The following is a 24,137-nucleotide window of genomic DNA, read 5'->3' as shown; positions in this document are numbered from 1 at the left end:
GACAACGCCTCACTGGCTGATTTAGTTCTACATTTCATTTGTGAGGGTGGGTTTTATCATTTGATCTAAGTTTTAGCGCATTTCATTTGTCCCTCTGTGTCCTCCACCCTAGTGCTTTTAGGGTGAAGGTTTCAATGTGTTGCAGAGTGGCTGGCTTCTCCTATTTATTCTCGTGGTCAGCCAGCCACTGTAATCTACTTTCTTGTTTTCCTTTTAGTGTTCGTTGCCTTTCCTTCGTTCTTGTGGTTTTTCCTTTCTTTCCATTTTGTGTTATTCTCACACTTGTGGCATTGTTTTATTAGGAACAAGGTATCGGTGACCTCGTAGTTTGGTTCCTTCCCCCCTCTTTTAAACCAACTAATTATACCTGTGCTACCAGAGATTACATTAAAATATGCTGAAGGGTGTCAGTTTGTGCCACCACTCTTGTCGAAATGTAAACAACTTTGTTTATTCCTGCATAGCCTGTCAGCATCAAGTGCTTGCTTTAACATATTATTTAGTGTACAACCGCTGCACTAGTTATGGTAAGTAAATAGTTTCCTTCATAACACACCCAGTTTCTACTTGAAAATGCAATTTTAATCTTATGGCTCATAATTTTGATAACTCAATCACTGGTGATAGTCAGATGGTGGTCCATTTATCCTCCTCTCTTGACTATAACAGCACCCTTACAAGGGCAAAGCCTCCTACACGGTCAACCAGTTTGGCTCATATTTGTTGGCAGGTCAGTTGTGTACAACCTAAAATGAAAGATTCTAAGATATTGGCTCAACACACCACCCCCTTTGCCCCCCTCCTCCCACTCTCTGCCCCCCCCCCCCCCCCAATCTCATTGTTTTTGAGAAAACAACCCCTAAAATTCCAGACAAACAGTTGAGTCACAATTGACAGTATTGATACATAATTGCAAATAGCATTTCTCGTTATCATAAACAGGGCTTCAAATACATATTTTTCTAGAAGTACAGGATACCCATAAGATAAATACAATTCAATGAAAACGTTGTTGAAGTAGTGACCACGGCACCTGGCTAGGGAGCAAAGAACCTGTGTTTGATTCTCTAAAGCATTCTGCATTTTTAAATTAATTCCTTTCTGTATCACAATTGATGGGAATAGAAGTGTTAACAAGATCATAAGGAAGAAATAATAACAAGGTAGATAAATAAATTTCTCAGACAACTAGGATTAGAAAAAATTTGAAACTTTAAGACTCATTGTATGAAATCAGTTCGAAGTAATACTGCTGAAATTCATCATGAAGCACCGCAGACTGCTGGCCGGGCAGTGTTTGTTTGCCACTTGGCACAGTACAAAATGTTATTTGGAGGTTTAAAAATTGCAGGGTGCTTTTAGAAACACAGTTGGTATTGTACAATCTCGTGGATGCAACAACAATTAGAGCTCAATTCATGATGAGCTTTCAACATTGTTTTTTCAGGTGACATCACATGTGTAGTATGTATTAAAGTTAATCCTCAAAAAAAATAAACATTTTGTAAACCAAGGCTGTTTCCTAACAAATCTTCAGAAGGAACTTTGTAATTATGTGAAGATTCTATTTATTAGATGTTTCTGGTGCCGCAAGTATATTTGCTTCGAATGTTTATATGACAAGTATGATCCATATACCGTATTTACTCGAATCTAAGCTGCACTCGAATCTAAGCCGCACCTGAAAAATGAGACTCGAAATCAAGGAAAAAAAATTTTCCCGAATCTAAGCCGCACCTGAAATTTGAAACTCGAAATTCAAGGGGAGAAACAAAGTTGGTCCATTGTAATATGAGACACAATTTAGGTCAAATGAATGACTATACAGCTACAGTAGTGTGGTTTGAGTCGTAAGTTTAGCAGTTAAACTTTACCAGGTAGCCATTGCTATGTGTCAGGTGCTCCGTCCATATTTATACGGGTACCGGTACCCTTCCTTTTTCACGTGCTTCATCTGGTTTGAATTGATTGCTTATTTTTCTTTGATGTTATAACTGCTGTTCTCTTTGTTATAGGTGTTTACGTCACTCTAAGCTGAAAACACATTACTGTACTGTGTCTTGCATTGTTTGCCGCATTCTGATAATGAGTGTTTACGGCCTGTCGCCGCTCTCTGCATGCCTTGCTGCTTTTGTGCGTGCTACAGCCGCTTTTTTCTTTTTATTTAAAAAAAAAAAAGAAGAGGATCAACAAGAACCAAATAATAGACTGTGTATGATAGATGATGTTCTGAACGAGAGTGTAGCGAACGTTTTTCTCCGTTTGAAAATCTTTGCACACGCCTCTTTAGTACATAACATTGTGCACAGAAATTAGTCATCTTAGATTTAAAAATCTAGTCAATTGCCGTGCTTTATTTCTGACTGTATCACTACTAGGCATAAGAATAATACGAATATGAACATGACATGATATGTACATTCTTCCCTTTGCTGTTGTCTCATCTAGTTTCGTAGTTTACTAGGCACACAAGATTTAAATGAGATAGCAGCAAACACGAAACAATACATGGAAAAATGTTTATATTCGTATTATTCTTATGGTGAAGAGAATACTGCATGTGATTCACAATTCATAAAAGTTACTATTAGCAACTTCTTAGTACATTGAAATGCTGCTACATTCGAAGATGAACAATACGGAATTTGTATTTACTTCGTTGGATAATGTATGAAAATGCAGTGGTTGAAACTCGGGGTGGAGAAAAAAGCTCGTTTTCCACCTTTTTTTTTTTTTAATTTATTTACTGGTGCAGAGGTTTTGGCGCCAGTATTTATCTTTGTGCCTGCAAAGCATGCCTGTGTAGTGCTACATATATTCGACGGCTGAAGTTAGTTGTGGCGGCACCTACCAACATTTTTCAGAACTTCATCTTACTTTGCACTCTATTCTAAGCCGCAGGCGGTTTTTTGGATTTCAAAAATCGGAAAAAAAGTGCAGCGTAGATTCGAGTAAATACGGTAGTTTTTCGAAGAAAAGTGAGGGCATGTAACAGACTGAATGAAAGAGTTTATTCATCACGCAGAGAGGATTAAATTTTTAATTTTTTACTAATCCAAGTCAGAAAAAAATCATTTGCATGCCTTGCTGTTGTTTCGTATTGATTACCTTACTAACACTCCTATTCTTACCAATCTCAATTGTGGGGGAGGGGAAGGTGGAGGTGGTTGCAAAATGTGTTTGGGAATTGAACGAAGGTACTCTGATCCCCAGCCTGATGCCTTGGTCGCTGCACAAGCGGCACTTTTCATTGAACAACATTTACCTTGCGCATACATAAGTGGCAGTTGTAACAGTTACTTTTCTTGATTCTTAAGAAAATGCACATTTGCAGACCCCACATATGATTATGAAAAATGATCAGTTTTCAATTATCTATTGGTTGCATTATAATATTGGGTATCCCTTACTATAAAGATGTTCATAGAGGTACAGGAAATAAATATACTACTTTGAACGAACTATTTTAGTGTTGTCAGTGTTTATATAATTTCAAAAGGGCGAAAACACTATATTAGCAGATGAAAGTTACTTGTCCTGCTATTGCAGTCTCTTTGTCTAGGGTGTTGGTTCTTGTTTATGCTTTCCAGCTAATTGGTCCAAAGTTTTGTGTTTCAGTTGAAGTTGCTGGAATGTTGTTGCTTTTTGACATCATTGGTATTTATTAATGAATTCTTGACACTTTCTACACTACCACTTGTTATATAAATGCATTGCACAACATTTCAACAAAACACAAAGAACTTGGTAGATACATTGACCTATCTCGATAATGACTGAAACTGTTAAGCCACATATGGTGCCTAAAATTTCTATAAGTATTTCGTACACAGCTTCCAGATCCTTCTACAACAGTATATGATTCAAATTAGTTTTGTTATGACTGTCTTCATTAAAATTACTTGTCAGGTATTATTTACATAATGTTTTTTGGGAATAATTATTTATATAAAGATTTATGCACCTAATAATTGATAATGAAGGATGCAGATTTTGACAGTATAAAAACTATCAACTTCCTTTCTATATAGTTGTTGACTGAATTATCAATAATAAAATTAGAGACATTAAAAATGAAAACAGAAGCTTTGTTTATGTGAAAACTAAAACTTAATAATATTAGTTTCACTGCAATTGGTTTTTGACTCAAAGTTAACATTTGTGATTATTAATTTTCATGGTTCAAGATCAGTGTTGCTAAACGGATTGGTTGTTGTTGTGATCTTCAGTCCAGAGACTGGTTTGATGCAACTTTCCATGCTACCCTATTCTGTGCAAGCTTCATAGTCTCCCAGTACCTACTGCAACCTGAATCTGCTTAGTGTATTCATCTCTTGGTCTCCCTCTACGATTTTTACCCTCCATGCCGCCCTCCAATACTAAATTGGTGATCCCTTGATGCCTCGGAACATGTCCTACCAACCAATCCCTTCTTTTAGTCAAGTTGTGCCAGAAATTTCTCTTCTCCCCAATTCTATTCAATAGCTTCTCATTAGTTATGTGATCTACCATCTAATCTTCAGCATTCTTCTGTAGCACCACATTTCGAAAGCTTCTATTCTCTTCTTGTCCAAACTGTTTATCGTCTATGTTTCACTTCCATACATGGCTACACTCCATACAAATACTTTCAGAAATGACTTCCTGACACTTAAATCTATACTTAATATTAAAAAACTTATCTTCTTCAGAAACGCTTTCCTTGCTGTTGCCAGTCTACATTTTGTATCCTCTCTACTTCGACCATCATCAGTTATTTTGCTCCCCAAATGGCAAAACTCATCTACGACTTTAAGTGTCTCATTTCCTAATCTAATTCCTTCAGCATCACCTGACTTAATTCGACTGCAAATGGATTGGTATGAAATATAAAATTATATTATCAGAAAAAAGTGTTGATGAGATGTGCAAAATTGCAAGTCAGGTTGAATTTATATGGACTCGAACATTTCAGTTGAAGTGCAAAAGTTCTGAGGAGGTAAGATTCATTACAGAGTCATGAACTTGAGGAGTGGTTTTCTCAAAAACTGGGGGTGCTTTGCATCTTCCTTTCTACCAAATACAACCCAAATTGATTGACCATGTCTAAGGTCTTCCGTTTGTTAGCAAAATGGAAATTCTTTCTGTGATTAGATATCAGCAAAGTTTACATCACTTATTACACTGTATAAACAGAATACATTTAGTCTGGGCACAATGAATTGGAAATGATTTCTTATAAATTTTGTGCAGAGGAGAAAAGACAGCGACGTAAAGAACAGCAGCAACAGGAACTGCAGCGGCAACAGCAGCAGCAGCAACCGCAACCACAGCAGCAGCAGCAACAGCCACAACCTCAACTGAGGCCGACGGCCCCAACAGTGCCATCAAATGTACAAATACGACCCACAGCTGCAGCACCAGGTGAGCTGCTAAGACTGAGCCTCCCACAAAAGTCTCTGTTCAAATAGTCTTTATGTTGCTCGTAAATGCTGTATGTGGCAGAACATATAATGCAAAGGCCTTAAGTTGCAGAATAAACCCTTTCAAATATGGCCTTCATAACCTTAGGCATTTGGTTGCTGGTTTTATAATGGTTCCTGATTTCAATGAGTACATGTTTGATTATCCCAATAGTTAAAACATTAACTTTTCATATGTTGAAGTGAAGCTCTCACCTCTGTCAGTCCTACTATTGTTGCAGAAACAAACAAAAATTTCTTTCTGCCCTCTTTATCTATGTATTGTATCTTAATTTCCCTTTTCCTCTAACACAGAAAAATATTATATTTTTAAAATATCATACTAGAGCTCAAGTTCAAAAACTTTGTTACATAGAAGTTTCATTTTCTGGTGGATAAAAAATTTCTTTTTCATTTTTAGGTGTCCCTCATGGAGGAACATTAACAGGACTTCAACAGCCAACTCGTCTGCAGTTCCCAGCACAACCCACACAGCAACAGCAGCAGCCACAACAGCCACCTCAACCACCACAACAGCAACAGTTGGTCGTAGGACCACCTGGTCCTAGCCCCACAGGAACTTCCGTAACATCAAGTTTGTCGAGTACAGCTTCATTTGTACCGCCAACAAGTGCAGCTGCAGCAGTGACAACTAGTCAGTTCAACAATGGCCTGGCAGCATCTCCCACTGCACAGTTCTCAGATCAGGTGAAAGCAAGAGTTGCAGGTGGCAACACAACTCCTGGTGCACAGACACCTCCATCGGCTACCTCCCAGTTCACTCTCCAGACCCAATTCTCAAATGCAGCAGCTGCCCCAAGAGTTTCTGTTGTCCCATCTGCAGCAGGCCAAGGTTCAGACAGTGTTTCAGTTTCAGGTCCCTCCCCAGGTCTTTCTCAGACTGTTAGCTCAGCAGCTTTGCCTTGTCCTACAGCACAAGTTCCACAGCTTGTTCCGCAAAGTGCCCCTGGATCTACAGCAGGATCTGTTGTTACAGCATCAATGACCCAACAGCAGTTAGCAAGTCTAGGAAAGGGAATGCCTGCAGCTGAGCGAGCTGCTCAGTCACGTCCCACGACAAGTGGTTTGTCCAGCCAGATGGCAGCCATTGCAGCTTCTCTCAATGAGGTATGTACAGTATTGTTATTCAGAAGCATAAAACAATGATAAATATTGTACTGCTGTTCAGGATTAAATGATTATGGAAGTTACAATTTCTTACTCATAAGAATGGTGTGTGTGCAATTCATGCTTCCGGTCATCATAGAGTGGACGGCTGGAGCAGAGCCTTCCAAAAACACTAATGTTTTTAATCTTAAGCTCAGAATTTATGTCTAGTTTAAGAAATGAGGTGCATGTAAAAGAATGTTTATATAAGTAAATACTTTTTTTAGGGGGACAGGTTACCTGAAGAGAGATTGACATTTTGCGGGAAGTGTATTGTTAAATCTCATCAGTTGTATCCTAAAGTTATAATAATATTCCTGTTTTCCACTTTATGTATTCTATCAATTCTTGGTTATATACTGACATTTCCTTCACTTTAACACTATTATAGTCTTAATCTACTGTTTTTCTAACTGGCATCTCTCCTTTAAATACAAGTGACCTGCTAGTTCTAAAAGCTTGAGATTTGCTATGATTGTATGTTCTGTCTCCAAGAGCTGCACTCTAGTTGTGCCTGTTTTTTGGGTAGTTGGTCTCCTTTCATTCACCCACATATATTTGAATTTAGACAAAATGAGATTCATCCTGTGCTTTCAAAATACAAATGTTCTTGTAAAAGCTCATCACAGCAATGTGACGACTTCATGAAAACAGTGCAGGTAGTACAGTTAACCATATTCCATTACCACTCACTAATTATTCGTAATGTTTTTCTACCGATGTCAGTTAATCTTGAACAGAATATTGTATTAGATTAATTTGAATTTGGTTCTACCAACTGACCATAAACAATTATAATGTGGACAACATTTTGTTTACAAAAGTCAAGGCAAAGTAAAGCAAAGCTCCATGTTCTTACTCGGATAGGCCAGTTGGACCAGTAGTCTGCTATGTCATCCTCTGCAAATGACATCATTGTATTATGATATGGAGGGGCTTGGGGTCAGCACACTGCATTCCTGGCCATTGTCGGCTTTCTTTACCTTGGAGGTGCTATTTCTCACTTGACTAGCTCCTCAGTTGGCATCCAAGACAGAGAGCATGCCAGTCCAGCCTCCCACCTAGGAAAACTCCCTGCAAGCATTATTGGGCGCGAGGTGTCTATTACGGAGTCACTCAAAATTATATACTATACACTATAAAAAGTAATGTAGATGACTACAATAAAATTCCAGGTATGAATGGGTCATATTAAATGCATATGTGAATAGGCCATACAGCATGTAGAGGGTCTGTAATCCATGCTGTGTGTCAAGAACTACTGTAAATGGAGTAATTTAAGCGAATAACAGTGACAAAAAAGTAGTAGCTGAGCCAAGTCTGAGGTCCGGATTTAGTGTTACGGCTAAGGGATGACATGGAATCTGTTTTATCTGCAACCCCTAAGAGTGTGTGGAAGCATTGTCCCATTGTTGATCTCCCATATTAGCTGTGGTCATAAACTATGTTAGCAATAGCTACAACTTGGTTCATTTATTCAAGTTGCCCATTCTGTTTAAATGATAAACATTTTCATATTTGTTACTCTTGTCATTTTTAATTTCCCCTATCACATGCAATTTTTAAAAGTAATAGTTTCTCAGAGAAACAGATAACATGAAAATGTTTCTTATTTCTTAAGGATGTGGATTCACCACCTCCAGCTACAAAAGGAAAGCTGGATAACATGCATGCAGATGGAGAAAATGATATTAAAGTGGAAATAAAGCAAGAGAATGATTTGAATGATCAACATGACGGTGGAGGTGGGAAAGGTATTAATATAGACAGCATCAAGACAGAGATTAAGACTGAACCAATGGATGACTGCAACACTACATCAGAAAGTAATGTCCTTGTTAAAGGTTAGTGTACTGTAATATTGACCTACAAACTATAATGTTACCATGCTATCACATTAGTTATTTTTTTCTCTTCTTGTACACCCCAGTGCGATACAGACTGCATAATATATTTATTAACAGTTTCATCAGTCTTCTTTTGTGTAGGAGGAAGGTGTTTAGAGTAGTTTACTCATAATTTTAATGAGCTGCCCAGGCATGGCTTGTAGTTAAAATATATATATATATATATAATAGAGGGAAACATTCCACGTGGGAAAAATATATTTAAAAAGAAAGATGATGAGACTTACCAAACAAAAGCGCTGGCAGGTCGATAGACACACAAACATACACACAAAATCTAGCTTTCGCAACCAGTGGTTGCCTCGTCAGGAAAGAGGGAAGGAGAGGGAAAGACAAAAGGATTTGGGTTTTAAGGGAGAGGGTAAGGAGTCATTCCAATCTCGGGAGCGGAAAGACTTACCTTTGGGGGAAAAAAGGACAGGTATACACTCGCACACACACACATATCCATCCTCATATACACAGACACAAGCAGACATTTGTAAAGGCCTTTACAAATGTCTGCTTGTGTCTGTGTATATGAGGATGGATATGTGTGTGTGTGCGAGTGTATACCTGTCCTTTTTTCCCCCTAAGGTAAGTCTTTCCGCTCCCGGGATTGGAATGACTCCTTACCCTCTCCCTTAAAACCCAAATCCTTTTGTCTTTCCCTCTCCTTCCCTCTTTCCTGACACATATATATATATATATATATATATATATATATATATATATATATATATATATATATATATATATAGTTATAATAGAAGGAAACATTCCACGAAGGAAAAATATATCTAAAAACAAAGATGATGTGACTTACCAAATGAAAGTGCTGGCAGGTCGACAGACACACAAACGAACACAAACATACACACAAAATTCAAGCTTTCGCAACAAACTGTTGCCTCATCAGGAAAGAGGGAAGGAGAGGGAAAGACGAAAGGATGTGGGTTTTAAGGGAGAGGGTAAGGAGTCATTCCAGTCCCGGGAGCGGAAAGACTTACCTTAGGGGGAAAAAGGGACGGGTATACACTCGCACACACACACATATCCATCCACACCTACATCTTTGTTTTTAAATATATATATATATATATAATGAATTTCTCAGTGTTTACAAATCTAAATTATCAGCACGTCTTTCCAATATTTCTTGCACTAATTTAAACAATGAAAGTCAGCATTTTTGGAACTGTTGATACTAAGTGATTTTTTAAAAAACGTGTGTAGCTAATATTAAGGCTGTGCTGGTTAACTGTATGTAATAGTGGTATTGGGGGGGGGGCATGACTTCTGTGGAGTACATCTATTATGGGCTTCCCAAAGGCTCCGTTTGTTCAGTCTAATGGTATCCTACCACCCTACACATGATTATTTGCTTTCCGTTGCTTACATCAAAAGGGAAACAGAGTGACTGAAACTTCAGTAGTGAATCCCTGTCTCAGGATATTTGTATTATGCTTTGATGCACCATTAATCGTTGTTTAATGTTATTCTTTTGATAGTGTTTTAAATAGTTATTTGTTTAAGGCATTGGCAATTTAACTAATGTAGAAATAAGTGTGTAAATGTCTCGCCAGAGTGCATTACAATAGGACAGTGGACATGTGACCACCTAGCAAGAGTTTCACAATGCTGACGGTGTTCACTGGATGTAGTGCATTACTAGCCAGTTTCTTTTTGTGGGTGTATTGTGCCTGAATTCTAGTGAGGGGTGTTTTTTTTTGGGGGGGGGGGGGGGGGAGCATGAACTAAAGATGAAGGAACGTGATCTGGACAAACCTGATAACCTGATCAAAACATCAGTCAAGAATAAAAATAGTGTAAATCCAGGCTAGGGTATGTACACAGTCTTAAGAGAACAATGTAAAATGCAGCTAAGGGGTGTTAAGATTGTTACAATTTGTAGTGACAGCACTTCATCTGAGAATGGTATCACGTACTACAAGAATTTTTATGCAAAGGTGAAAAAAACATAATTCTAGAGAAAAACATTTAAATTTATTGAATCAGTGCTAGGGAAAGTGGACAATATATATGAAGGCTTACAAAGAAAACATGTCAAAGAACTAGTATACACTGAGTTAACTGATAGACTGCATTAAATTTTCTGGCAAATTAAAGCTTACCTTACAGGACCATGACGACACAGAAAATTATAACCCAGGAATTTTTTGAGAAACCATTGCTCTGTCAGAAACTGATATCATCTTGAAGCAACACATTGGGGGCGGCGTGGGGATGACAAGGAACTGGATGTTCTAAGGTCTTTCCAAACAATTCAAAATGAACTCCTGGAATCAGTTTATGAGATATGCTTCAATCTCATCAGGAATGATCTATCAAAGACAAATTATCTTACTGTTGAAGTTGATAAAACCAATGACTGCAAATTTGTCACAGCTTGTCCTAATAATTCACTATGAGCTGCTGGGAAATATTAATGAATGATTTTATTTCCTTTGTATGGCCAAAATGTTGCAGTGCAGACAATGAAACTGTAGCTGTTCTCAGTGAGCTAAACAGAATGAAAGTACATGAAACACATAAGAGACTGATAGCTCAGTGCTACATGTACTCGTGTTTGGAGTGGCCACAGAAGTGAAGTTAAAATGACAAAGAAATGTATGAAAATTCTCACTTTATTCACTGCTCTGCACATCAGTTAAATTTGTTTGTTGAAAGTGACTTGAAAGCCAGTAAGCAAGTGCTGGTCTTCCTCAGCAACTTGGAAGGAATTTGTATCTTTTTTCCATCTTCTAAACGCTCAGCCACTCTAAACGAGATAGCAAAGAAATGTATTTCTGCCTGTTGTCAGTCCATTAGGTGGAATTTCACATTGCAGAGTGTACCCACTATATCTGGATACTAAAAGGAAATTGTTGAATGTATGGAAAAAATTATTGATGGTGATAATGATTACAGGACAGTAAACAAGGCTAAGGGGCTGTTGGGTTTCGTGCAAGATGAAGATTTCCTCTTTGGGTAACATTTTTTGAAATAGTCATGTTTTATTGTGACATTCTTTTCAATGAATTACAGCAAAGGAATACTGATGCAATGAAAAATATTGAATATTCATCTCACTTGCAGCATCTGTTCCAAATGTTATGGCCATAAAATTGACCTTCACTGGGAGCAAGAAGGACCAACTGCAAAACAGGATGTTTCATGGAATCAAGAAAGGTGTGTCCATGAGACATCTGCGACCCCACCATGTTCACTTATCGATTGCGCAGTTATCTGAAACATAGTTGTTAAAAAATCGAATTGTTTTCCCAGAAAAAGAACTGAAAGAGGCTGTTAATTTGATAAAATTACAGTCTTCAGACATGTTGTGAAATGAATGTGCTGTTCAGCCAAAAGGACTTTGTACAAGCTTCAGATGAAAACAACTTGGAAAAAGATTTTTCTGATAATGTTAAATTGCTGCACATAAGTGACGTTCCCAATGATGACCAGAGCAGCATAACACTGTTTCGCAGTGCTGAAGAAAACATTTGTGTGAAATACTATGAATGAGGATAGACTTTGTTCGCTAGCAATGTGTGCTCTTGAAAAAGAACTGTTGGAATCTTTCAGATTTCAGTGAAATGGTCATAGACTATTTTGCAGTGCAGAAAACGAGAAAAGCTGATTTCGTTTATAAACAACTGGATTAAGGTAAGCAAGACACGCATTAATAGGTGATGAGTAGCAATTCATTTGTTGTTACTATTTTCTTGGCCTCCCGAGTGAAGCGCGTAAGAAGGAAGAGTGGCAACATGTTTATCCATTGACATCACACTCTTACACTTTAGTACGACAAACCGTAAGTTGATGAGAGGCAATTCCTTTGTTGTTACTATTTTCTTGGCCTCCCGAGTGAAGCGCATAAAAAGGAAGAGTGACAACATGTTTATCCATTGACATCACACTCTTACATTTTAGTACGACAAACTGTACTAAAATGACACTTTTTGGAGATGTCTTTAATTTAGCATGTCATTGAAACTGCACAAATCCACACAAAAAATTCAAGCTTTTGCAACCCATGGTTGCTTCATCAGGAAAGAGGGCAGGAGAAGGAAAGACGAAAGGATGTGGGTTTTAAGGGAGAGGATGAGGAGTCATTCCAATCCTGGGAGCGAAAAGACTTACCTTGGGGGAAAAAGGAACAGGTATACACTCGCGCGCGCGCACACACACACACACACACACACACACACACACACACACATCCGCACATAACAGACACAAGCATACATATCTGATTGTCACTGCATTTTTCTGCGAAAGACAGTTACATAACTGCTTTGCAGAAGTATTGCAATAAATGCCAACATCTTATTTTCTGAACAATCACTTGGCCTATTTCTTTTGGCTGCATACTGATTTGTGTAAGTGGTTATTATTTGAAGCACTTCATTATCAAATTGGTGTTCGCCCTTCCTTCATGTCAACTGTGCACATTAGAGGCCAATCAGGCATCATAATACCTATTTCTCCACTTTTCAAATTATATTTATTGAAGTTTTGAAATGTTTTCTTGGATAACCTTCCTGGTTTTTTGTTTGTTTTTGTTGCTGTTGTTGCTGTTTTGCGGGAGGATCGTGGAACCACATCAGAGGTTAAGGATTGTTTTTGTGCCGTATTCACAACATTGAGATGGCGGAAATGTCCAAATCACAAAGTGCAATAGCATTGAGTTGACTGGCTGGTAATTTATCTACACTTGGATTTTCTTCGGCGTCCAAATTTTGATTGATTACGGCATCAGTTGAATTTATAGGAGGGTGTAATGTTACATCCACACCACTATTTTGTGTTTGATCATCATTTGTTTTAATGTCCAAAACGAACCAATAGTGTATATCGTTTTCTATGAGTATAAAATGACAATATATTACTCTGAAATCCTTCTGTAAGTATGGTTCAAAACATCATTGAATTACAGTTGACAAAAACTTTCAGTTGTAATACACACTAAAATTGGACTTATTTTCAAGAGACAATTTCTCAATGACTGTAAACGATAGTGTCTAAATGACTGTGGTAGTGCGTTCCTGACTGACCGGACTTCATTTAAAGATGCGCCACTGTCAGTTGCAACAATGCATTATTCACAGAAATAAATAATTTCAACACTTAAATGACATTGTCCTTCCAGAAGGACATCAGGGTTATCTGGGTTAAAGATCTCACCAAAATACATATTTTAGTATGATGTGTTGTGATAAAGTGTCGGCAAGTGTGACAGTGGTGGATAAACATGCTACCCGTTGATTTTGGAATTAGCTGGTTTATTTAGTAGTTAATAATAAAATGGAAAGGAGATAAAAGTATGTAAACTATTGGCTAGAAGGTGATATTGCTTTGCAACCCCCCCTCCCCCTCCTGCCGCCTGCTACCGTCAACATCTTGGTTGTGGTGGCAGAGTGATTTGTAGGATAGTTAGCTTACTTCCAGATGGTAAATTGGTACCCCTTCCTCAGTATGGAAATCATGTGATGTGCCTGGATCTTCTTGTGATTTTACTTGTATCTAGTGTATCAATCAATAGATAATTTTGGAACAGTTTGTGATTTGTTAGTTCATTGTAATAATTAGGAATGGCATGGAAGTTACTATTTATATTCGACTGTGTCAAAAGGACAAAATATTTATGACCTAAGTTAAAAATAATTTGAAGAAAGAAAACTAAAAAAAGAGTGTAGGTAACGGTTTAGGTTAGTATGGATAGTAGTATCAGGCAGAGAATTCAGGTTCACATATACATATATTTGCAAGTTACAGGAATAGTAATCTTAACTAAAGGAGACACGTGAACTAAAGAATTTAAATTTAAAGGCAGTAGGATTAATGCACTTGTGCAAATGATGAAGAGATAAGAGAAAAGAAATCTTGTTTTTCTCGCAGTGTCATTACTGAGTGACGAATTATTAGTTGCATTACAGAGCTTAAAGATACATGAGGAAGTTAACAATTATGAAGAAAATATCATTTACTAGCCTTCTGTATTTCATTTCTTTATAATGTGTTTTGGTCATGTTCAGAACCAAATTGTTTAGTAGCAGATATATGCTTTAATTCTCTGTAACGTTTTCATTGTTATATTGTAGAGCTGCTTAGGTCTAATTTTGTACTGGTAACCTTTGGTTCCCAATTTTGGATAATATTAATTTGTACTCATATTATTTCAGAGGAAGTTGTAACAAAGGAAGAGCCAGTAACGCCGATGTCGTCATCCAGTATTGAAAATGCAGCAGCTGATATTAAACCAACTGTTCCTGAGCCTAGTCAGGGCGGAGGTGCAAGTGGTGCAACAGATAAAAAGAAAAAGTGCTGTGAGTTCATCATGTAAACATTACTTGGCTGAGAGAGAGAGAGAGAGAGAGAGAGAGAGAGATTGATTGTTGATACAAATTTTATTTCGGATATATATATATATATATATATATATATATATATGCATTACTTTGCTTTTCCAGTGTTCAAGCCAGATGAACTTCGACAAGCCCTAATGCCAACACTAGAGAAACTATACAGACAAGACCCTGAGTCTCTCCCATTTCGTCAGCCTGTTGATCCACAAGCGTTGGGGATTCCTGACTATTTTGATATTGTAAAGAAGGCAATGGACTTGTCCACTGTGAAACGGAAACTGGATACTGGGCAATATTCAGATCCCTGGGAATATGTAGATGATGTCTGGCTGATGTTTGACAATGCTTGGCTATATAATAGGAAGACATCTAGAGTTTATAGATATTGCACTAAGGTAGGTCTTCAGATTACTGACACATACAACACTATTATTTCTGATTTGAAAATTTTGAAGAGGTTTCCAGAATGTGTAAAGGCATTTTTATTTAAAATGATTTATCTTCTTCACTTTGTTAGTGCTAGAATGGTCATCAGCAATGTTAATACTCAGAAGATTTCTACTGTGAACACTTTAGTGGTTTGCTTCAAGAAAGTCATTGCAACATTAGTTTTTCCCCTAGTTGGTGAAGGGGATAAGTGAAACCATAAATTTAGTAAAAGATCACTAAAGAGGATAAACAATTGACACCTGAATTTTACAAATATTATGTACTTTTTGGCTAAAATCCAGATCTGTTTGTAAATCACAGTTATAGTGTGAGATATGGTGCGTTGTTGAATTTAGCTTAGTTTTAGGCCAATGCATAATATTATCAAAAATTGTCTTCTAACTGTCTTTGAAATAATGTCATATGTTATCCTTGCTCTTATCATAGAGTTCTGTATTTTTAATATTGCTGTAATGCCATTAGAAACTATGTTGTTTGTTTAGAAATAAGTGATGGGTATGAGGATGTGATGTGCTTATTATTTTAGATATGTTCCATTTGTGTATTGACTAACTGTAACATAGTGACTTGAAGGTTGGTGCGGGAAGCCCAAACAAAAATGGGGCGCATTAGTAATAATGTACCACACAGACCAGGCATACTCATTAAAGGGAAACTCAATGACTATATGTAATTTCGACTTCTTGGTAACTCATCAGATATTTTGAATGTGATGATGCTTTACTAAGAAGTCAAAATCAGTTGCAGTCCCATGTGTGTGACTTTTCAGTTGATGAGTACTTTGTAATGAATTCAGAATGTTTGACAATGACATTCTAAAAAAATTTAAACTACTCATGGTACTATTTGCATGACTGTGGGTTTCTAAATACTAGAAAATAATTTTGAAAGGCGCCATGTTGATTGACATAGTGCTATTGTTGCAATGACAATAATGACACAAGAACAGAGACTTCTGGTTTTTAAATAATTACTTCCATCTTAAAGCATTAAGAAGGGAGAAAGTTAATGGATAGTCATTGTCAAATAGTTATGTGAGAAGTTAATAGCATGGCATAAATATCGATTTTTGGAAATAAACACAGTAAGCAATCTATTAACAGAGATTTATTTAGGACATCTCGCAATTCAGAGAGATTCTCTAAATTTTTCTACGATGTAAGTGTCATATAGACTCAGCTTAAGATAAAGTATGCTTCAATTATATCTGGAAAACTAGCAGGAAAGTTTAGGAAATAGAGAGGGGTGTCACGAATCAGTGAAAAGGAAAAGTCTGGAATTTTAAAGTATATCACCTGTTAATATAGGAATGATCTTGGAGTGCTAAAAAATTGAAGGGGGAAGTACATAGTTTGCTTTTATGGAATCAACTGTGAATATTTTGTATGAATTACGAATGTTTGGGACGCTTTTTATTTGTTGGCTTACAGTAAGAGCATTTTTGCTGCTGAGACAAATAATTGGTTTTCGTATGTATCAAACATCAATAATGCAGTTTTGGTTACTCCAGAAGGTAATGTGTTTTGTGTTTCTTCTTGCAGTTATCAGAAGTATTTGAACAAGAAATTGATCCTGTCATGCAAGCATTGGGCTATTGTTGCGGTCATAAATATACTTTCAATCCTCAAGTGCTTTGCTGTTTTGGCAAACAATTGTGTACTATACCAAGAGATGCAAAATACTATTCATATCAGAACAGGTAAGAGTATAGACATAAGAGAAATTTGAAAATTTATTTGTGTTTGGCAGAACATCATAGTCACTATAAAAATATTTTTTTCTTTTATAAGCAGTATTTAGTTGGAACATATTAACTTGCACACGATCTGTCATGTCAGTTTCAGACTCATTAAATGTAATACAGTTTTATTGAACTGCTCATGCATATGGGACTGTCGCCTTTCAAAGTGTTAAACTCTAAACAGTTTTCTCTGCTTTTACTGTTAATTAGAACAGAGATTTTACTCTGGACAGTGATTGGGTGGGGAGGGGGGGGGGTGCAAGTACTGGGAATGATATATCTGTCCTCCTCTAAATTAATTTGTTTGGAACTGAGAGTTCTTTATTATTGTAGTGACTATAGTAGTCAGATTTTGTTGTACAAGTGGCTTTCTAATTCATGATTATTGCTAACCATTAATAATATTGGTTGACTTATAGTGACATATCACAGTTTTAACTTTCTCCATTGAAAAAGGGTTGGCAGTTTGTGTTAGAGATATAAGCATTTGTGCTATGAAACAACTAATAATGTTATTTTGTAGCCTTTAATTCCCCAGCTACACACAAAAGATTTTATTCATAGGCTTGAGAGTGTGTGTTTTTTAATTCAGCTCTCAGTTGTAACTAAGGGGGCATTAATTCTGTTTAAAGTATGTGTGCATGCTATGTACTGTTTTTCAGTTTGTAATGAGTTGAATTCACCATTGCAGTTAAAGAAGCTACTATTATATTTGTACGCGATACAGTTACTCTGTTTTTTGACAGCATTGAGAAGTTCTATTTGTAGTCTTTGTATGAGGATTCAAGTAGCTTCCATAATAACTATAGGAAGTTTTTGGATCTTGTGTGCATATATTTCTTAAATTTATTTGATGGAAAGTGATTTAATTATGGTGCTTCATGTAGTGTGTGTGTGTGTGTGTGTGTGTGTGTGTGTGTGTGTGTGTGTGTGTGTTTGCATGCATGCTTCAACTGTGTATGTCTTTAACCTCATTGGTGTTGATATTTTAAAGGAAAGTTCTAACTGTATGGGTGTAGTATTGCCTACAGGTGTGTTAATATTAAAAATTGTAAATAATCCTCTCAATCATGACCGTTTAAGTCCTTAATACATAATTGTTGGAAAAAGTTTCATTGCAGTGTTGATGTGTATAGTTTGAGCCACCTGTACAGTTTCCTCCTCACACCCCAAGCTTGGTACCTGCTCATTCACTTTCCCTGCACTCTTCAGTAGATGTAGACATCCACTATGTCATAGCATTAGATTTGTACTAGTAAGGTGAAGAAATTCATAGTAGAAAGAAAGAAAAATTGATTAAGTTCAGTGAATACGCACTTTACCATTTTCAAGGTTCTGTAAAAAATGATGTACAGGTAAATGTAAATAGTGTGACAGTAAGCAATTTTATTAATTGTACTGACCTTTAATTTGGCCTAATGTAATTTTTACATATCGTTTATACATTGATACAGCATGCATTTCACCAAGAATCCAGAATTATATTTTGTTTCAGTTTCTCCTGGTGTACTGGTACCTCTCTGATTTTCTAGTAAAATATATTTGAAAGTGTGGATATCTACATTCAAATGTAACAGAAGTCAGAAAGTGAGCTGGACACACATTACATACATATGTATGACACTAAAATGTAGACAAGACACATATCTGACTTCAAATTGTAAAAGCTGGTTATTTGTCGGGAGAAGAACAAAAATAAGAAAAATGTTTGGGGTAGCAGTTGATGATGATGGATGATATTGACTAATTACATAAAATGACATATATTTGAGAGCATTGCTTTCCATAGACATTATCATGACATTCTGTAGATGTTGCCGTGACCTTTCCAAACTTTGACGTTTGCCGATGACATTGTAATTCTGTCAGAGACAGCAAAGAACTGGGAAAAGTAGTTGAACCGAATGGACAGCATCTTGAAAGGAGGATATAAGATGAATATCAACAAAAACAAGATAAGGATAATCGAATATAGTCAGATTAAATCAGATGGTGCTGAGGGAATTAGATTGGGAAACGAGATAGGTTTTGCTATTTGACCAGCAAAATAACAGGTGCTGGCTGAAGTAGAAAGGATGTAAAATTATAAAATGTACACTGGCAATGACAAGAAAAGGATGTAAAATTATAAAATGTACACTGGCAATGACAAGAAAAGGGTTTCTGAAGAAGCGGAATTTGGTAGCATCTAATATAGACTTTATTATGAAGTCTTTATCTGAAGGTATTTGTTCGGAATATAGTCATGTATGAAAGTGAAGCATGAATGATAAACAGCTAAGATGAGGAGAGAATAGAAGGTTTTGAAGTGTGGTGCTGCAGAAGAATGCTGAAGATTAGATAGGTGCATCACATAACTAACGAGGAGGCATTAAACAGAACTGGGGAGGGAAGGAATTTGTGGCACAACTGATGACGGCATTCCGGCTGGAGATGCTGGAGGTGTCTTTTGCTACCTAGTCAATTGTTAGGCTGTCCGTGTTAGGTGACAAAGCAAAAATGTTTCCAGCTTTTAGTGACTTCTGCTGTCTCAGAACTGTGGAGAATATCCCCCCCACCAGTCAGTGTACATACAAGAGTTGACACTACATCTAGTTAGTGTGTGTAGGAATTGAACTGTCCACACTGAAAGAGAAAAGATAGTTCCCAAGTGTCAATTTCCCACATTACTGCATCAAAACTTGGTGCTGGTATCTCTTCCTCCTCCATTTCATCGTTATCATTGCTTTTGCCACCACCATCGAAACCTACTTCAGCTTGTTTATGCACTATGGCATCACATTGTTCAGTGATATCCATCTGGTATGTGAAACTTGAGATGCCAATAGCACGGGAAATAAGTCCTGAAATGACAAGCTTTACACACCATCTCCTATAGCATTCCATCCTTTGTGGAACGACTGATGTTGCACCACAGTCAGGCTTCATGAAACAGTTCACTATTGCCAGCTGTGTCACAAAATTCCAGGGAACAACAACAGATACAGAGTGATTCAGTTACCCCTACTCGCAACGTGTACAAAAACCACACACAAAATTTTCATGTTCTCTCTTTTGCTATGTGCAAACTTTTACTTTTACAGAAAAAATGAAACAACCTTTTTGTAGAAAATTTAAAGTAATTAAATTTTGTAGCGGGATGCATTTTTGTTAGAGGCCATACTTTCCAAATTATTTAAGAAAAACATACAAAAGTGACCTTCAAAAGCGTTTTTCTTGAATAATTAAAAAACCATGGCCTCCAGCGAAAACATATCCCAACACAAAATTTAACTCTGTTAAATTTCCTACAAAAAGGCCCTGTTCACTTTTCCTAGAGGACTAATAGCTTGCACATAGCAAGCGAGAGAATATGAAAATTACATACATGATTTTTTAAGGTATTGCGGTTTGCAGAAAACCCATAGATAGTGGCAGCTGAATTGCCCTGTATGTGCAAAAGCTGCAAAATGCACAGTTTTATTCTTAAATTTTTTTTCTTTAATGAATGAAATAGACCTTTGTGCAACAGCAACTTTATCTTTAACTCTTTAAAGACTGAACAATGCTGGTGGCTTTTTGGGTAACTGGGAGAAAGACAACATTAATGATCACATGAATGTTAAGTTTGAATATGGAGAACATTTGACAGTAATAAGTCCAAACTTTCTTCATATAGCACCTATCTTCTCAGGGCAGTGCCTTTACATTCTTAAAATCTTGAAGTTTTAAATTTGCCTATTATTAATGGTGGCAACTTTTCAATCCCACCACTGTTGACACACAAGTGCCATAAGTCTTTCTTTGCTGTTTTGTCACCGTGACATTTTTCTCTCCTTACAGCATAAATTTTTGCTGGGTGTAAACTATAAAGCAACCTAATTTCATCACCATTCAAAAGATTCCCAGGTTAAGAACCTTGAAGCAGCTGAGGCAAAACGTTCCTGCTTCCTCTCTTCCTTCCCCACCACCAATAATAGACACTCTCCATTTCCACAGCCTCTCTCTCTCAACTTAAAATCTTGACAGGACTGGTTATGACTTTTTTTTACAAAAAATGATCTAGCTCTTTGATTCACTGAAGTGCTTAACACCAATCTTGAGGCAATTTCTTGGACCATCTCACACATAACATTTCTACTTACTGAATTGTCTCACTGGACTCGCATTCGGGAGGACGACGGTTCAATCCCGTCTCCGGCCATCCTGATTTAGGTTTTCCGTGATTTCCCTAAATCGCTTCAGGCAAATGCCGGGATGGTTCTTTTGAAAGGGCAAGGCCGGTTTCCTTCCCCATCCTTCCCTCACTCGAGCTTGTGCTCCGTCTCTAATGACCTCGTTGTCGACGGGATGTTAAACACTAATCTCCTCCTCCTGGATTGTCACCATCTCTCATTCCGTGAAACCTTTTTAAAAACAAACACTTTGAGGACTTCAAAAGCTGACGTATATTTTTACTTTTCAGATCACGAGAATCTTACATTTCTGTAACCTGTGTATTTCAGTATTCCACACAAAGAAGGTTTTTAAAGTAGTCTGTTATTGACATCATGGTTAATCATCAGCTTCTGCCAAATCATTAGTTTTCTTCTTTTCTGGGCCTTATTAATATGTCAGATATACAGGGTTTTTTGCACAATAATGAGTCTGTCGTTGCAGTTCAGCATGAGTTTTGCCACCATTTCAGTATTGTGAGATATGATTGTGTTCCCACTACTATCACCATTTTACTTTGGTCTGGATAGTTTCATTTATGAGGAACAGTGATGAATGGAAAACTGCCAGGGGCTCCTCACTCAGTATGCATTGCAGAAAATGTTAAGAGTTCGCAAGCCATAAAAGAGTTTGCAAGCCATACTCGGTAGTCCTGGATGATCTGCTAGGGGACATTCTGCTGAACTGTGCCTCAGTAATCGTTCAGTAAGGTATATTTTGCACATTAATCTAGGATTTCACACCTCCGAAATAGCCATGGTGCAAGAGTTGAACCCTAGAGATTATGTACAGCGGCAGAATTTTGCTCGAGAAATGGAGGCCATGCTTGATTAAAATGACAACATTATTTTGTTTACGAGTGATGGAGCTCATTTTCATTTGGATGGCATGGTAAATCAGCAGAACTGTCATTATTGGGCTAATAGATATCTAAAACTAATGTGTGAGAGACAGTTACATAGTCGCAAGGTGACTCGTGTGTTGTAACCAGTACAGGTGCTAGTGGTCCATACTTTTTCCAAGACAATAAAATGGAAACACTGTAACTTTAACTTTGGAACGTTACATAGACAAATGATCACTGAATTCTTCCTATCTGAACGAAAATGAAAACACAATTCTATCAGGCGAGTTTGGTTTCAGCACAACGGGATCACAGCTCACACAGCAAGAATGTCAGTGGAAGCTATTAGATCTGTTTGGTGACATTAGTTGGCCACCTCGTTCCTCAGACCTATGAAATGCTCATTAAAAGTGAGAATTCTGTAATACGAGCTTATCTGTCTAACTTTATCTATATAGTTGTACAAAAATAAAAATGAGAACATCCAGTTAATCAGTATTGAAGCGTGAAAAGAGAATTATTTGCTTGTTTTTATTAAAGTTAGAATTCCTAGTTAGCATTAAAGGTTGACGTATAGCTAGTTAAGATTATTTGCTTTTGCTCATTTCTGCCCTACAATGATCAGCTTTTATAATATCATACCAGCTGGTTTTATAATTTTACATTATTCCACTTACACGTAGTATTGCTTTTGGATAGCTTTTAACTAACCCTTGCCTGCTGCTAATTGTGCCTCCATTGCTTTTTCCCCCCGCATCTTCCTCTGCCTGCTTGTTGTTTGCTGCCTGCTGGGAAATGTTTATCATATATTGGACAAGCAGCATAAAGACGTGTGGCCTTCTTTCTGACAGATACACCTTTTGTCAGAAGTGCTTCAACGACATCCCTGGAGACACGGTCACCCTCGGCGATGATCCAACCCAGTCTCAAACGTGAGTATTAAATATATTTGATTCTGGAAAGTCTTCAGTGAAATACACCAATGGAAAGATGTACTATAGTTGAGGCATTGGGTGACAAAGCAGCACATGAAGAAGATTGAAACTGTCACCTAATTTTCAGAGTAGTTTCTTTGGAGTTAAAAAAATTTGGGCTGGCACTGCAGCACTAGGACATTGACACACTTATCTTTTATGTGCCATCAACTGCTAAATGCCTCAATTATATTAAGATAGTCATAAATTATATTAGGATGGTCATAAAGTGTAAGTATTCCTTTAAAAAAATTAAGCTTTGACCATGAAATTTGGTGATGGTGTTATTCCTTCTCCATACATTCACCATTCAATCCAACACATTTTTCCCAATGATGGATGATTTGGCTGAGAATTTGATAGTTGAAATCTGCATTGTGGCTGTTCAGGAAAAGTTCTAGCTCAAAAATGGCATTGTCTTTCTTGGAAAACCTGCCAAGCTATGGTTTCTTCATCTGAATAAGGAGAATACTGGGGGGGGGGGGGGGGGGGGGGGATATATGGGACATTAATTGGGTATTCCAAAAGAAACAACATTTGAGATTGTTTTCTGTAAAGGATGTGTCTGAATGGAGCAAAAATCTCTCTTTGGCAACTTCTTGTTGTGCGTAATCTTGTCTGCCTTCTGTAACCACTTCAGAAGACTTCAGAACTGTGTTCCGGTGACAGTTTTCCCCTTATGAGCATAATCTGTCAGCACCAAACTACGGCAATCCCAAGTAACACTAGGCTTCACCTTGCCCGATGAGGGTTTGGTCTTCGCTTTTTTGTGGTAATAAATCCACTGCTGACTTGTGTTCCTGTCCCTCAGCTTGAATCCACTGCTGACTCTGTTCCTGTATCTTAACATTAATCCACTGCTGACTTTGTTCCTCTACTTCGGCATCGTAAGAAGACACCCAGCAGTCTATAGGGGTAAGGTTGCTAAAGAAGTCACCTGAACTAGCCCTGACACAGTTGCAACATTTCTGTTGCTGCCTCAGTTTGGCAGGCAGTGACTTTTGTCATTTCAAGATCTTGTGCAATATTTTTAAAACTGATCCATTATTAATTTTCGCTTTTTCCACTA

General features: G+C 37.2%; 1 protein-coding gene across 1 annotated transcript in view; it reads left to right on the top strand.

Annotated features, from left to right (window-relative positions):
* Positions 1-24,137, top strand: part of LOC126176273 (CREB-binding protein-like) — a 172,806-nt gene that overhangs the window by 87,900 nt on the left and 60,769 nt on the right. Inside the window, exons 13-20 of the mRNA XM_049923422.1 lie at positions 4,887-4,978; positions 5,313-5,403; positions 5,863-6,569; positions 8,230-8,452; positions 14,683-14,826; positions 14,971-15,260; positions 16,857-17,014; positions 22,946-23,026. Coding sequence (XP_049779379.1) covers positions 4,887-4,978; positions 5,313-5,403; positions 5,863-6,569; positions 8,230-8,452; positions 14,683-14,826; positions 14,971-15,260; positions 16,857-17,014; positions 22,946-23,026 — 1,786 coding nt within the window. The remainder of the gene's footprint in view (positions 1-4,886; positions 4,979-5,312; positions 5,404-5,862; positions 6,570-8,229; positions 8,453-14,682; positions 14,827-14,970; positions 15,261-16,856; positions 17,015-22,945; positions 23,027-24,137) is intronic.

The sequence above is a fragment of the Schistocerca cancellata genome, chromosome 3 (genome assembly GCF_023864275.1).
Source record: "Schistocerca cancellata isolate TAMUIC-IGC-003103 chromosome 3, iqSchCanc2.1, whole genome shotgun sequence".
Lineage (NCBI taxonomy): Eukaryota > Metazoa > Arthropoda > Insecta > Orthoptera > Acrididae > Schistocerca > Schistocerca cancellata.
This window is presented reverse-complemented; position numbering and strand designations above follow the sequence as displayed.